Genomic DNA, 15,684 nt, shown 5'->3' on the forward strand with positions numbered 1-15,684 from the left:
AATACTAGATGAGTAGTTGTTAAGATGTTGGATCAGATCCAGCTTCAAGTCTACCCCCAGCTGTTGAAGCTCACTGGTTTACTAATCAGTGTCCGTCCAACTCATCGTTTCCTTGTTATGGTGAAGGTAGAAGGAGTACTGTGCAGATTGCTTGAGATGCTGGAAGAATAAAAGAGGCCATTTTATACAAAGAATCGGAACATCTGTCACTTATTACAGGTAGCCTTTGGGTTACAGCCACTTGTTCAGGTATCACTTGAAGTTACAACAATGCTGCACTGAGGGATAAATTATGACCAGTCCTCAAAGCTTCAGCCTTTACTGCAACCCCACAATTGTGTGATCATGATTGGGATGCTTGGCAACCAGCGTGTTGCAATTCAGAGAATTGCAGCATTCCCCTGATCATGTAATCAGCGTTCCCCACCTTCCTTGCTGACTTCCCACAAACGGGAGTCAATGGGGAAGCAAGAAGGTTGCAAGTTGCCCCCCCCCCCGCCCCACTTCCGGCTTTTTCTCCCAAGCATGGCTTGCTAGGGAATGCTGGGAATTGGAGTCTACAAGTCTTAAAGTTTGCCAAGGTTGGACACCCCTATTCTGGGATGTCTTTGCTGCTGTCAAAAGCTCTCATAATTCTTTAGACCAGTGATGGCAAACCTTTTAGAGACTGAGTGCCCAAACTGCAACCCAAAGCCCACTTATGTATTGTCAAGTGCTGGGTGGGCATGGCCAGTTGGGTTGGCGTGGCCCATTGGGTGGGCGTGGCCGTGGTGGTAACAACAGACTGGGTGGGAGTAAAAAGTTCAATCAATCAATTTCAACTTTGCGAGATCTTTTTTTTTCTGTGAGAAGTTGAAATTGATTGATTGAACTTTTTTTTGCACACGGTGGCGGAGGCCTAAAGCGAAAAGGTTTTATAAAACCCAGCTGAAGGACTGGGGCGATGGGGTGCGTGCCCGCAGAGAGGCCTCTGCGTGCCACCTGTGGCACGGGTGCCATAGGTTTGCCACCACGGCTTTAGATGATCATTCTTTATCAGCCATTCAATAACTCTTGTGTCTTTTCTGGCGAGGAACGAAGCATCATTTGGTCCCTGCGCTTGTTTGGAAGGCATGGGATATTGTAACTTCACTGGAGCAAAGATGATTGTGCTGGCTCTTACTAGTATAAGGATGTAAAACAGCCAGGCAGTCGTCCATATTCTCCTTTGAGTTCTATAATTAAAGACAGGCAGAATATCTGTGTCATACCAGACATTTGCTTGCATTGAATTTTACTGGGGCTCTTTATGAAGTCCCTTCATTGGCTAATTACTTCTGCTCCTATTTCCAAGGGTCCTTTGTTTAGAAAAAAAGGAACTCATTTTTCACAAAACTGTACTAAACCATTTTTTTTAACATCCTTGGATAAACAGCTGAAATAGTTATTCTGGTCTCTGCCAGCAGTAGCTTGAACGGCAATTTATTTTACTTGGCTCCAGCTATCCTTCCATGGAATCCAGTGTCCAGAAGGTTGCCCCATTTTATCCCCCAAATAATCTAATCAGGTTAGCTGTGTTAAAGACTCAACAGTTCAACTGTGTTGTCTGTCTGATGTCCTGCACTTACGTGTTATTTGTAAGCTAGAAGTAAAAGTCCTCCATTGTAGGAGAGAGACTAGCAGAATTGTTGCAAGGATAAAAGGCAAGATTTACGTGCTAGTTTAAGCTCCTTGAAGAAAGGATGATAAAAGAATTTGTTGGATAATTGAACAGAATAGAATGTGACCATTCTACAGATTAGATAGAGAACTTTGTCATGAGTTGGGATTATAGATAGCCCTCTACTTAAAACCATTCATTTAGTGACTGTTCAAAGTTACACTGGCACTGAAAAAGTGACATAATTTTCACATTTATGACCACTGCAGCATCCCTGTGGTCATGTGATCAAAATTTGCATGCTTGGCTTTTACTAGGATGTATTTATGGTGGTAGCAATGTCTGGGGATCACATGATCACTTTTTGCAACTTTCTGTCAATGTCAGTGGGGAAACCAGATTCACTTAACAACCATGTTACTAACTTAACAACAACTGCAGTGATTCCCTTAACAATTGTGGTAAGAATGGTTGTAAAATGGGGCAAAATTCACTTAACAACTGTCTTAGCAATGGAAATTTGGGGCTGAATTGTGGTCATATGTTGAGGACTTTTTTATTCAACGTGGACAGGCAGAAACCTACCAACCTGGTAATAATTAACAAGGTTTTTACTTTTTTCTTTTTCTTTTAGTGATCAGGAACCTCCTTATTCGATGATGACCTTGCATGAAATGGCAGAAACAGGTATTTCCATTGGGTGGCACTTCAGTTGTTCTTTGTTGAAATAAACTTTTCACTCTGGAAAAAAAGTACAAAGCTGCAGAGTATGTTTATTAAGTGAGGCTGAGCAACTATTTAAATGATACTTCTGCCTGACAGCATGCTTGGTAAAGTAAAGTAACTATTTCTTTGATAAGTGTACCTGTTTAATCTGGCTAAATTTATGAATTATGCTGTTGGAAAAATCAGCCGGCCAGGTGACTTATTTTGTCTCTACTGTGATCGAGTAAATGATATTAGAATCACCAAAAGAGTAGCTACATACTTTTCATCGAAATGGAAAAGATCATTGTAATTAAAAACCAAGAAGGTTTGCGGGAGCAGTACGCCAGTGTGTACTGATACCTCTAGATTTTCCTTAAGTATTTGAGTGCTTGGCGCAGTTAAAAAAATGTCTAAATAATCCTATTCTGAGGCTGCTCAGAAAAGATCACTTGGAGAAAGTGGAAGCTGCTCAGACAATTCTGCAGTTTGGTAGCATATCTCATGGGAAATAGTGTTACATACCTACACAATCCCACGCCGTGATACAGGTAGTCCTTGACTTAGCAACCACAGTTGAGCCTCTTCTTGTGATCATAAATTGTGACAACATAAAGCCCAATTTTGTGACCAGCCCAATTTTATGACCATTTTTGCAGTGGTTGTTAAATGAATGCCATAGTCATTAAGTGAACCCATTGCTATGGGGTGATTTTGCCCAAAACTGGAAGTGCTGTTTTTGGGAAAAGTAGTAATGGTCATGTGACCCCAGGGCACTGCAAATGGCTGTAAATGCAGGCCATTTGGCAAGTGCCCCAAATCTCTGTGTGTGTATTGGGGGGGAGGGGGGACTTCAGAACTAGGTCATCCATTGGAACTTCAGTCACTAAGCGACTGCAATACTTCCTGTGTTGCATGTAACCATTCTAAATTTTAAGATGTCCTTATTGTGTTGAAAACAAAAAAAAGCAGTTTAAGTCAGGCTAATCTTCACTACGTCTTGATCTGCATTGTGCTTTGCAAAATCTCTTTTATCATTATTTTCTTCCCTTTTTCTCCTAGCAAGGAACTAGGAGACAGGGCCAAATTAAAACACTAACCCTGACTAAAGTGATCGCAGCAATTCTTACAGCATATGAGAATTCAAAGTTCTCTTTTATGACCAGCAATTCATTATGACTCAGGGTTCTGTATATATCAGGGGTGTCAAACTCAATTTCATTGAGAGCCGCATCAGCACTGCGGTTGCCCTCAGGGGGCTGGGTGGGTGTGGCCTGGGTGGGCATGGCCTACTGGGTGGGCGTGGCTAGAGTGCGTATGGCCTACTGGGTGGGCGTGGCCAGCTCTACATCGTTCGCTTCAAGGGTGCCTATGGGGGCCTGGGCAGGAGTGGGACAGATCTGAGGGTCTCTGGCAGGAGGAGGGTCTCTGGGCCAGGGCCAAGGCAGCGGGGGCCGTTCCCTCACTGTTTCCAGGATGGCTTCGCGGGCCGTATGAACCCACTTCGCGGGCCGGATCCGGCCCCCGGGCCTTGTGTTTGACATGTCTGGTATAATGGGAAACATTATTGGCTACCTCCGATTTGCTGAGAAAGATCGTTTAATGGGTATGACTATAGGGTGCACTCTCCCTCCCCCCCCATCATTTCTACCTCCAACTTAGGTGAAGCAATGTATTTTTTATCTTTGACTCCCATTAAAACATCAGACAGAATTTGGGGCTTTCAAAATGAGATTGGGGAGTCAATGTGCTTGAATTTTGTCTCTTGCATAGGCTGCGATCCCCTCAGCTTTCTTTGGACAATTCACTCTCTCAGCCCAATTTACCATAATGGGATTATTGTTGTGGGTAAAAAGCAAGAGGAGAGAGAGAGCACAATAAAAGTCTCCTTGAGCCCCTGAACAGGTAGTCCTCGACTTATAACAGTTCATTTAGTGACTGTTCAAAGTTACAATGGCTTATGACCGTTTTTCACAGTTACAACCTTCGTAGCATCCCTATAACCACGTGACAAAATTCGGATGCTTGGCAACGGGTTCGTGCGTGTGACCTTTCCTGTGTCCCAAGATCACGTGGTCACCTACTGCAGCCTTTTGACAAGCAAAGTCAATGGGGAAGCCAGATTCACTTAACAACCGAGTTACTAACTTATCAACCGCAGTGACTCACTTAACAACTATGGCTAGAAAAGTTGTAAAAATAGGACAAAACTCATTGAACAAATATCTCACTTAACAGCAGAATGTTTGGGCTCAATTGTGGTCGTAAGTTGAGGGCTACCTGTAAATCTAACAGATAAGGTGGCTTCAGCAGAAAATGGAGATATACTTTCCCATCCCATACACAGGAACGAGAGCAAAATCTGACCCTACAGGAATTGTAGAAACTCACTAATAAGTCTTGCATGTAATAAAATGCATTGTCTTCAGTGGAGAATATTTTGTTCCACAACTGATTGTGTGTGTATCACCTGTGGAAGGTGTCAAGTTCTGTCTGCAGCAAACGTTTGCCAAAAACATCTTGGGTTCCACAATCTTGTGTAGCGGTATTTTGTACAAGGGAAAATTTGCCCTGGTATGACGAGTATCTGCCTTGTTTCCAAGAGGCACTAATTTTGTCCTACCATTCCGCTCTGGATCGGCAACCGATCGTTTATTTTTAACATATGTCTGAGACTATTTATCCCATTGAATGATTCAAATGCTGATGAAATCCTCCTTTTGATTAGTGGTATGTCTCTTTATTTCTTTAAGTTAAGATATTTGCTTTTATTCTTTGGTGGTTGACAGATGAAGGATGGCTGGAAGTTGTGCAGTCCTTAATAAGAGTGATTCCATTAGAAGACCCCTTGGGACCAGCTGTTATAACTTTACTCTTGGATGAGTGCCCATTACCAACCAAAGTGAGTTAAATATATAGATTGGTCAAATAAATAACTGATTACATTTATAGCAGGGGTCTTCAAACTTGGCCCTTTTATGACTTGTGGACTTCAACTCCCAGAATTCCTCAGCCATGCATGCTAGTTGAGAAATTCTGGGAGTTGAAGTCCACAAGTCATAAAAGGGCCAAGTTTGAAGACCCCTGATTTATAGCGTGCAGCAGCAGCATTTCTAAGGCAACCACTTTAGAAGTCTGCTTTTTAATCTCTTTGATTTTAATCCCCTTTAGAAGTGAGCTTTTTTTCCTTTTTTTTAAAAGCAGGTCTCCAATGAACAAAGTATCTCAGGGTGGTTGAATGGGAGATGTTTGTCAGTTTTATATCAAAAATATAACTTGGATAAAAATTCAGAAGAAAATAAAATCAGTGATTCGAACCATACGTTCTAGCAAAACCAATTTAATATTAATACAATATGTACCTTTCATAGTAGGTCACAGTGTAATGTGTCCTCAGAGTAATGCTAAACGTACGGATATTGTTTATATAACTAATTTTCCAAGTTCTATATTCATTTTAATTCATCTATCATCACTAGTTGCTCATATTAAAAAATCTATAATTTGTGCCTTGCTCATTTTTAGTTGTTTTTGTATCCTATTGGTTTTTTCTCATAATGTTAAAATATCAGAAGTATTCACAGTCCAATAATAGGAATCAAAGAACTTTTGCTTTTAATTTTCTATTTTTTCCTCTAACTTTGAAAATCTGATAATTCTGTTATAAAATGGTCTAACAGGTTATCTGCTCTGAAAAAAATAGGATACCCTTTAAAAAAAATTAACTAAATCTTAGATAGAATTCAGTATTTGAACATGTAATTTCACAAACTATTTGTGATAAAAACAAAAACAATAGAAGCTTGAATCAGTTTCAAAATGGTTACATTTGCCAACTGCTTATAAGGCAATTATGTTATGTATATCAGTTTTCTCCAGATGGCTGATCTTTTGCTTCAGTCCACCATCTACAGTAATACCAATATAAGGATAAGTAAGGTTAACAGACATCATCATGCAGATTGGTTTGGGTGTTTTCTTAGCTGTGACTCTCACATGCAAAACTTAAGTATATTTGTTTTACAATACAAATTATCTTTCCTTGAAGCATAATTGGGGAAATATTGCTTCTGTTTTCATCTGTTTAATAGTGTTTCTCAGCTTCCTTCAATCTTGTGATTTCTAGTTAAATGTTGTGAGCCCTCCTGTTTAGTGTCTTATCATCCGTATTGGAATGTCTTAAGCAAACTCTCTCAAAAAGAAAAAAAAACTTGATTTTGTTATTTCATAGAAAACTGATGGCAGAAGAAGACCCAGTGGTCCATTGAGTCTGCCCTTTGAGATTTTTTTTGGCTGTTGTTTTATTTTCTTTCATTTGTTTTTTAATTATTTTGATTTTATTACATTTTATTTTATTTTATAAATTTTGTGGGTGTAGTTTCAGTGCTTACTGTTAAGACCAAGGGTTATTTCAAATTCAGTTTGTGCCTGCAGAAATATAGATAATTTATCTTATACAGTGCTGAGATACGAATGGAATTAAATGTTTCTTTCGGTGGTCTGACATTCAACAGCCTGCTCCTTTTCCTGTGTAGGATGCATTGCAGAAATTGACAGAAATATTAAATTTAAACGGAGCAGTGGCTCTCCAGGATGCTTGTCATCCTGCCAAGCATCGGAATACCACTGCAGTCCTGGGCTGTTTGGCAGAAAAGCTCGCAGGTAAAGACTCTGGGGCGTCTTTCTGGCTCTTTGGGGAGGTTATAATTCAGTTCTTTAGGATTCCTCTACACACCACTGCTGTTTCTAGGTTTTACAGCTTCACCCTCTCCTAATCTGTAATAAATATACTGTCTATAATTAGACATCTGCTCATAGAGCATCCTTCAGATGACTTGACAGCATTTTAAATCTCTTTCAATTAATTTGTAATCTCTGATGCTGTTCGCCAGAATGCAGTACAGCCAGTGGTGGGATTCGAATGTGTGAACAACCGGTTCTCTGTGTGTGGATGCTGCTTCTGGAAGTCCATTCTGGGCCTGGGCAACAAAAAATTAGCTACCAAAGTGGTGTGAACCGGCTGAATCCCACCACTGAGTACAGCAGTTTATGGGTGTTTACATATATGTTCTCTGTCTACTATTCTTCCTTTGAATCCCTCTTATATGGCAATATCTACAGAGGGGAAGTCTGGAATTGGTTTTGTTGGGAGGAAGGCGGGGAAACGGAATGTCACTATTGGATTTAGCCAACTTTTTTAGATAGACAAGACTGGAGGTGTCAGATGATGTAAATCACTTTATGTGTTGCTCTGTATTCTTCTGTGGTAACGAGAGAGAGAGAAAATATATCGTTAAAAAAACATTTGCTGGATGCTCGCTCCTTCTGTAAAGCAAGAGAACTGGAAAGGCAGTGCAGGATCCTAAACTTTTCTGAAGAGACTTCTTGAACAATGTAAAACAGCACCTTCGATGCACGTGTTTCATTTTTAGTGTTTTTACAGGCCCTGCAAGTGTAGGTTTACTCAGCCAAGGAATCTTGGAGTACTTACTGCAGAGCTTGGTGAGTACCAAAATAAATCAGCATTCTAAGCATTGTGTGAAAAGCATTGAAGGGATTTCTGTGCCCTGATCTCATTTAGTCTTGTGTCACTAAAAAAAGGGAGCCACAGCATAGCGTCTAGCTGTTGCAGTTATTTTTCAGGGGCGTAGTGAAGATTGACAGGCTTTTGTAAAGAAGAAGAGAAGAGCCGTAGTTCAGGAGTAGTATGTCTGCTTTGGGTACCGACATCCCTCCAAGCCAGTGTCTACATGGTTACTGCCAAACTTTTCAAAACCTGGTAATGATGCAGTTAATATTTTTGCTAGCTAGATGGACTAGCAGTCCAGCTATATGGGACAGTTCGAATGTTATCATGTAGTGAAACAATCACATAACTACTGAACATATTTTCTTGGGCAAAACCCAAACATCCTGCTGACTTGATCCGCGATCCTATTTTTTTTTGCTTTTGGTGAATTTTTATATGTAATTATAGATAAAATCTGAGAATCATGCTAGCTCCAGCTGTAGAGCAATATAGAAATACCTCCAGCATTTAAATTTAACCACCTTTTATCTTTTAAAGTAGTCAGGCAACGTGTGCTTGGAAACTTAAGGGAAAGTATCTATAAAATTATTACTGAAGTGCTACTAAAAATAATTGTGCATCTACTGCATTCTTTTCTTTAATCATAGATCAACTAACCAGACCTGTGTATAGCATTACTTTTAGTATTAGAATTGGAGTCCCTGTTATTTTACATAAAATCCATGCCTACTTTTCTTCACTTTCACGGTATAATTTACACGGGGAATCTCATCATTAGTCACACTAAAGCTTCAGAAGGGAGTATTAAAACGAAAAAGGCCTCTCCTTCAGCCTTGCCTGGAGGCTGCAGAAAGATGGCTAAAGATATCAGGGCAGGTGGGCCTGGAATCAAAACCTTAATGGCCCCATTTAATATTTAATCCTTCCCTCAAAGAGATAAATATATCTGAACTGGGGTGAAGGAGGTTTGAGGCAGTACTGACATTCTGGAAGAGGTGCCGAAGGCTGCAAATGGAATGGTGTAACTCAGGGATCCCCAACCCCTAAGCAGTGTCCCACTGCCAGCCACCGTCCGCTCAGAACCGGGTCGCATGAGCAGCGGGCAAGTGTGTGCGTGTGCACGCGTGCTCCATTTGCACGAATTGTGGGTGCTTGCACAGAACGATTTTCTCTCCCTTCTCCCCCCCCCCCAGCCCCAGGCCACCAAGCCAAAAAGGTTGGGGACCGCTGGTGTAACTTACCTCTGCACAAATTATGGTTCGGATGATGTGGAACCAGGTCTCTTCTTTGCCATTTCAGTCTTTCCATTTTTTGAGTGGGGAAGGGAGTGGGTTGTCCTGTAGCTAGAACTTCTGGCTTTTTAGTTATCTTATTTCCTTTTGTGTAGGAAAACAGTTTGTATTGATGCCTGGATCGCTGAAGCAAGCCTTTTGTCTTCAGGCTATCTTTATTGTGTTAAAGAGTAATTTTTCTCTCTCTCTCTCACACACACACACACCCCAAGCTTCCCCCCCCCCCCCGGTGTTGGAAAAATCAACCAGCTCTTGATTTTTGAAGACAACTTTGGGGGATATTGAATGTAATAATTTACCTTCTTTATCTTAGGAGTTCCAGTCCCATCCAACAGTCATGCTTTTTGCACTAATAGCCCTGGAGAAGTTTGCACAAACAAGTAAGTCTGCTCATTTGAGATGCAGAGTTAAAAATAAAGCAGATCCTAGGATAAGTTATTATGTGGGATATTTTAGTTACAGTATTTTGAGCATTTATATGGCTGCCAAATCAAACAGCGTGACTTTGGCTAGCATACAAGTAACCCAAAAGATAACAACATGTGCCATTAAAAACCAATTAAAATAATAACATGCAACCAGAGCAAAAATACACTACATTGTAGCTCGCCCAGAGAGCCAGTTTAGTGCAGCAATTAAAGCACTGAGTTCTTGAGTTCTAGACTTGCATTGCACAGGAAGCCGTCTGAGTGACCTTGAGCCGACCAGTCTCTCTTGCCATAGGAAGGAGGCAATGGCAAACCATTTCTGAAATCTGCTCTGCTCACCCTGACCCAAAGGCCTTGGGAAACTGCCTTGTTGAAAGGCTTCAGGGGTTGGATTTATTCCTTTCTTCTAAAGTCCTACCTGGCTGGGGTCAAGAACAGTGGCATCCTCAGTGTTTTCAGCAAATAACCACCGAGTAGCAATTTGTGTGGGTGCCAAGATCTCCTGGCCGCTGTTCCTTTTTCACACCCCTGGAGATGGCAGGAAGGCTTGTCGAAGGAGAGCATAAGCCAGTGGTGGCGAACCTTTTAGAGACCGAGTGCCCAAACTGCAACCCAAAGCCCCCTTATTTATCGCTGGGTGCCGGGTGGGCGTGGCCCACTGGGTGGGCGTGGCTGTGGTGGTCATGGAAGATTGGGTGAGTGTGGCCAAGGTGGGCGTGGTCGCCTCAATGTTGCTCGTGGGGAGGGACACCTGTGGGGGGTGGGCAGGGCTGGGGCAGCTCCAAGAGGTCTCTGGCAGGTGGGGCGGTAGGCAGGAGAATCATCCTGTGGGGTAGGTGAGGCAGGGTGGGGGTACCATTGCCATGGGGCAAGGCAAGGGACACCATCAGCCTCTGCACACAGAGGCCAGCGAGCGCATGGGGGCCAACGGTGTCCGTCAGTAGCCACAGCCTGCCAGCCCCTTGACAGGCACACTCTGGGACTCCGCAGCCCGTCGCCAGCAGTTCAAAGAAGCTGCCTCTGAGATGGATGGTCGACCAACAGCTGAGGAGGCGATGCAGTGGGTTGTGCCTGGGAAAAGGAGAGCATTGCGAGCCCAGGAGGCACGGGATGGGGGGGAGGGAAACCAGCCGTGCTGGGATGCATTCAGCCACGTGGGGCCTCGGAAAATTAGCAGGTGGCTGGTTGAAGAGGGACAGTTGCCACCTCCGGGGCATGGCGCGGGTGCCTGCAGAGAGGGCTCTGAGTGCCACCTCTGGCACCCGTGCCATAGGTTCGCCACCACTGGCATAAGCGTTGAATCCTCAGCCATCCCTCAATGTGGCCTTCAGGGGTAGAGGATAACAAATTCTGTCCTTCATCTGAACACCTTGACGCTGGTGTTGAGGACGTCTTCCCCAAGGGTCAGACCTGCAAGGGAGTAATTCCTTGTCAAGAAACGGGGCAAAACTGATGTGCCTCTGGCTTGACCTGCATTGCCTGTGTTCCAAATTTGCATATCCTGAAGAAGAAATGGATAGTAAAATCAAGAGGCCACTGAGCTGAACTCAGCTCTTGACGGTGACTCCAGGTGGAGCTGTTTTCTTGGCCACTGCCGAAGCTGCTGAAGCTTTGATGGATTATGGTATAATTTATATAGTATGAGAATGGAGAATATAGGTGGGGGGGGGAGAAAAAAGCACAAAAGCCCTTTTTCCTCATGGAAATGCTGGGTCTTTAATGATCGCCAATTTTTTTTTCATAATTGTGAACATATTCCAACTCTAGGTGAGAATAAAATGACAGTTTCTGATACCTGCATCAGCGATCAGCTTGTTTTGTTAGAGAAGTGGACCAACAATCCAGACTACTTAAAACGCCAAGTTGGATTCTGTGCTCAGTGGAGTTTAGACAATCTATGTAAGTAATAATATTTTCCTCCTGTGAAGTGATGATGTTTGAAACCGGCATGGTTATTAGAAATGTCTGGTGTTTGCAGCAAAAGTAACAACCCTTAAAGCTAATACGTTTATAAAATAAACTGGCATATTTGTTTCATCAAATGTTTGGGGTCCAATTCCTGAGTGGTATATAAGCGGTGTGCGTGTACTTACATGTACATGCAGGAGGAGAAAAACTAAGGGAAGCAGCAGTTAATACAGTATTTTATTTTGTTTTGTTTTTTTATTTATTTTTCATTATTTTCCAACCAGCCATCTCTGGGTGGTATCCAACAAAGTAGTAAAATATAAATGTTTGAACCTAAAAAAATTTTTTTTAAGAAAGGGGTATAACACAGATATTCCTGTTTATACTTAATACAGCTATGTCTCTGTTAAGCCATTAGTATTAAATCTTTTGATGAACTGTAGTTCTGGGATTTCTGGTTGAAACTGCCTTGATCATACAAGAATGGCAATCTGAAGCGCCAGCTTGGGACAACTAGTACTGGATGGGATAGCCTAAAATACTCAGTCACCGATTTATCAGTCTTGAAATCTGATGCATCTGGGCTGTGCTTCAAATAAAATAAATTCAGAATAACTTGGTGAATATTTAAGGTGCCACCTTCCATGTTTGACACTTAAGCAAGAAAGAGGGTGGGTACCAGGTGAGAATAACGCACAGTATGAGAGCCAGGGTAATATAATAAGTGAAGGTGTTGGACTAGGAGCAGGGGTTAGGGTTATGATCTGAACAAAGACAAAAAGTAAGGAAACATACTGAGAGAAACGTATTTGCTGAATGTTTTTGTTTTTTTTAAGATTTGCTTTGCTAAAGCCTTCCTTTTAGGAAATTAGCAGCAAGCTGGCCTATTCCTCAAGTTGTAATGAATGCCTCGTTATGCAAACCTGTTCATCCAGGAGAAGTAGGAGATGTTACTAGGAGTGGTTAGGGAACATTTACAGAACCATCTTGTTCTGGCATACTTCTGAAGCCAGCTTGTGCTTGTATGTTTCTTTTATCCTTGACTTCTTTCATTGCCCCTTTCTGAAGTCTGGAATTTTATTTTTTTTTTTTTTTTGGACATCTGAAAATAAGGTGCCCTTTAATCTGCCCATAAAGATAAGAGTCACTTGGATCAGCTGCAGTAGCTCAGTTGCCGGTGGAAGTTGAGTCATGCAGCATACGAGGTGCTGTCCTGAAAAAGCTGCATTGACAACCAGAACATTTCTGGCTGAGGACTCAAGGGCCGGCTTTGACCTTTTTCAAGCCTTGCATGGTTTGACTGCAGGCCTGTCCACCTCCTTCATCAGCCTTCCTGGCTCTGCTATCCTTGAGTGGCACTAGGTCCTCCATGCAGATTGAGCCATATATATATATACTCAAGGCGGCTTACAATCTAAAGCACAAATCAATGAGCTTAGCAATAGCCTTCATTCTATGTATATGCCTGCTTATTAGGGCTTTCGCGCCCCCCCCCCCAAGCGGCATTATTACAAAGTCAGCTTATTATTATTAGTAATAGTAGTGGTGATTATTAGGGCACGATATACTATAAATTGGGAAATTAGACAAATAGAAATAATAACATTGTTTTGTTGTGGAGCAGGGGATCTCCAAACTTAGCAACTTTAAAACTTGTAGACTTCAACGCCTAGAATTCTTTAGCCAGCTAAGTCCACAAGTCGTAAAGTTGTCAGGTTTGGAGACTCCTGTTGTAGAATATAACCTATCACGATTCCCCATTACTAAAAGAGGGCATGTAAATTAGCAAAGGTCTTATTTTAGTGCCGGCTGGGCAGATACAATTTATAGTATGTTAATCAAGTGTGTTAATAGCCATGAATTTATCTATTTTAACTGGTTTTCCTGATTGGAGAGGTTTTAATTGGAGATTCTAAGGTTTTTATTTAGTCTATAAGCAAGGTTCGCTAGACTTTTCTTTTGTAGATTAAATAATGTCAGCCAAAAAGACAAACTGGTTTGAGACCCAGCTCGGGGGGAAAGGATACAACATGACATCAGTGTTATTTGTCCTGTTTTGAATGCTGATGGTTTTAGATAGTCTAATGCATTTCTAAAACAAATACCATATCAACTTTCCGATGATGAAGTCCTTCACTAATGAGAAGCCATTGAAATTGCATTTCTTATTTGGTAAATTAAAAGTAATCTCTTGCCAGCACCTAAATGTAGCTAGTATTAATAGAAGCACAGATTCCCTGGTTTTATTATATTACATCTCTAGTGTAATCAGAGAAATAAGCTTCCTGGAGAAATACCAACTACATTATCCCTAGCCAATATTTATACCCAGACCCATCACTCTTAAATTCAATATATAACTGTATTTGGGGGGATGTTGTATATTAGTATCTGCTGTTTGCAGGCTCCTTTTTGGCTCTTCTGGTGGTGGTGAGAAGGGATCCTCTCTCATCTTGGTTAGAGACACGTAGAAATCCCAGTCCCTGGTTTGCTCTTCTTTTGACATGCTAAAAATTGTAAGGCAAGCTAATGACTCCAATTTGTTAGAAGAAAAATCAGCTAAGGATTCCCATTTGCACATAATGCTAAACAAACCACAGATGGAACAGTTGTGCTTAATTGCTTCTGCTGGCAGAAGACAAGCAGGAAGCATTTAGCATGTGGGCTCATTCCTGTTAAGCCCAAATTCTAAAGAATTCAGGCTTTTGAACGCCTGCCATTTTAAAAGGATAGTTGCTTATTCAGAAAGGATTTGATTCATTCTTAAAAGGCCGGATTTGAGCAGCTGAATTCAGTTTTCTAGCCTGCCATTTCTACATTGCTGGGACAGCCTTTATCACCTTTTCTCTTGTTTCCTGCAGTTTTGAAAGAAGGTAGACAGTTTACATATGAGAAAGTCGACCTGGCCAATGTGAGGGCCATGCTGAATAGCAATGATGTCAGTGAATATCTGAAGATCTCACCGCATGGGTTGGAGGTAGCCTTGTGTGTGTGTTTTTGTGTATTAATTATGAAATATTGTTCTGCCTTCTCTTACTTCCCTGAATAGGTCAAGAGGGAGTGAGTTTCTATGAACTAAAAGACATATTGTTTTCATAGCGTCTATTTTAATTATTTTGCTTTTAACTCAAACAAGTTATTGCATTCAGGACCTGATATGTAGATCACTGGGTTTACCCAAAGTCCTATTCAGGAGTTTGTTTTCCAAAATCAGAGAGAGAGAAAGTGTAATGCTTATGGTCTTGAATTTCTGTTAAAATTCAAAATGGCAATTTTCCAGATATAAGGTAAAGGTAAAGGTTCCCCCGCACATGAGTGCTAGTCGTTTCCAACTCTAGGGGCCGGTGCTCATCTCCGTTTCAAAGCCGAAGAGCCAGCGCTTGTCCGAGGACATCTCCGTGGTCATGTGGCCGGTACGACTAAACGCCAAAGGCGCACGAAACACTTACCTTCCCACCATAGTGGTCCCTATTTTTCTACTTGCATTTTTACGTGCTTCCGAGCTGCTAGGTTGGCAGAAGCTGGGACAAGTAACAGGCGCTCACTCTGTTTCCAGATATATGTAGTCCTATAAAGATGGTAATTGGGTCCAGCAACTGTGTAAGGAACATGGTCATTAAGCAAAGCATCATGTGGCCGTGACTTGCAGTTCTGCTGCCTACTTCTCCATTGACTCCGCTTATTGTTGCATGGCTATGAAGCATGCAAATGGCAGTCACATAACCATGGGATGCAGTGACAGTCATAAATTCCTGCTGGTTGCAAGCAATTAAATCTCAATCTCCAGACCGAGGGGACACCACAAAGTTCCTACGTGGGAGGACCAGTCCTACAGTTGCTTTTTCATTATTCTCGTAATTTCAAATGGTCGCTAAACGGGGCAATTAAGTGAGGATTAAAGTACACGTGTCATGGCTGCCATTCTGCTAGCCAAATGTCAGGGGAATAGGAACCAAGCCATGCCAGACCAAGGCATGTGAAACACCCGCCAGCCCTTAGGTCACTCGTCTGAATGCAGAGTTGGAAAGCCTGCATACTGAAGGTCCGTTACGCAAACATATGAGCACCTAATTGGACCTTAATTGATAACGGGGATGGCTGGGGAAAAGGGTAAAGCTAATTGTATCATTTTGCGCACAAAAAAGCCAGATCCAGCTTCACTACTTCTGTAACCACCTAAGC

General features: G+C 41.9%; 2 protein-coding genes across 4 annotated transcripts in view; one reads left to right on the forward strand and one right to left on the reverse strand.

Annotated features, from left to right (window-relative positions):
- PLLP (plasmolipin) overlaps positions 1–15,684 on the reverse strand; it is a 286,192-nt gene that overhangs the window by 216,815 nt on the left and 53,693 nt on the right. The gene's annotated exons all lie outside the window — the stretch shown is intronic.
- The window catches only part of RSPRY1 (ring finger and SPRY domain containing 1), a 37,277-nt gene that overhangs the window by 11,215 nt on the left and 10,378 nt on the right, over positions 1–15,684 (forward strand). For all 3 annotated transcript variants that reach the window (XM_081336226.1, XM_081336227.1, XM_081336225.1), the window contains exons 3-9: positions 2,274–2,326; positions 5,134–5,246; positions 6,880–7,006; positions 7,788–7,846; positions 9,480–9,546; positions 11,362–11,493; positions 14,364–14,479. In XM_081336226.1, the coding sequence (XP_081192352.1) occupies positions 2,274–2,326; positions 5,134–5,246; positions 6,880–7,006; positions 7,788–7,846; positions 9,480–9,546; positions 11,362–11,493; positions 14,364–14,479 (667 nt within the window). The remainder of the gene's footprint in view (positions 1–2,273; positions 2,327–5,133; positions 5,247–6,879; positions 7,007–7,787; positions 7,847–9,479; positions 9,547–11,361; positions 11,494–14,363; positions 14,480–15,684) is intronic.

The sequence above is a fragment of the Vipera berus genome (genome assembly GCF_964194415.1).
Source record: "Vipera berus genome assembly, chromosome: 10".
NCBI lineage: Eukaryota > Metazoa > Chordata > Lepidosauria > Squamata > Viperidae > Vipera > Vipera berus.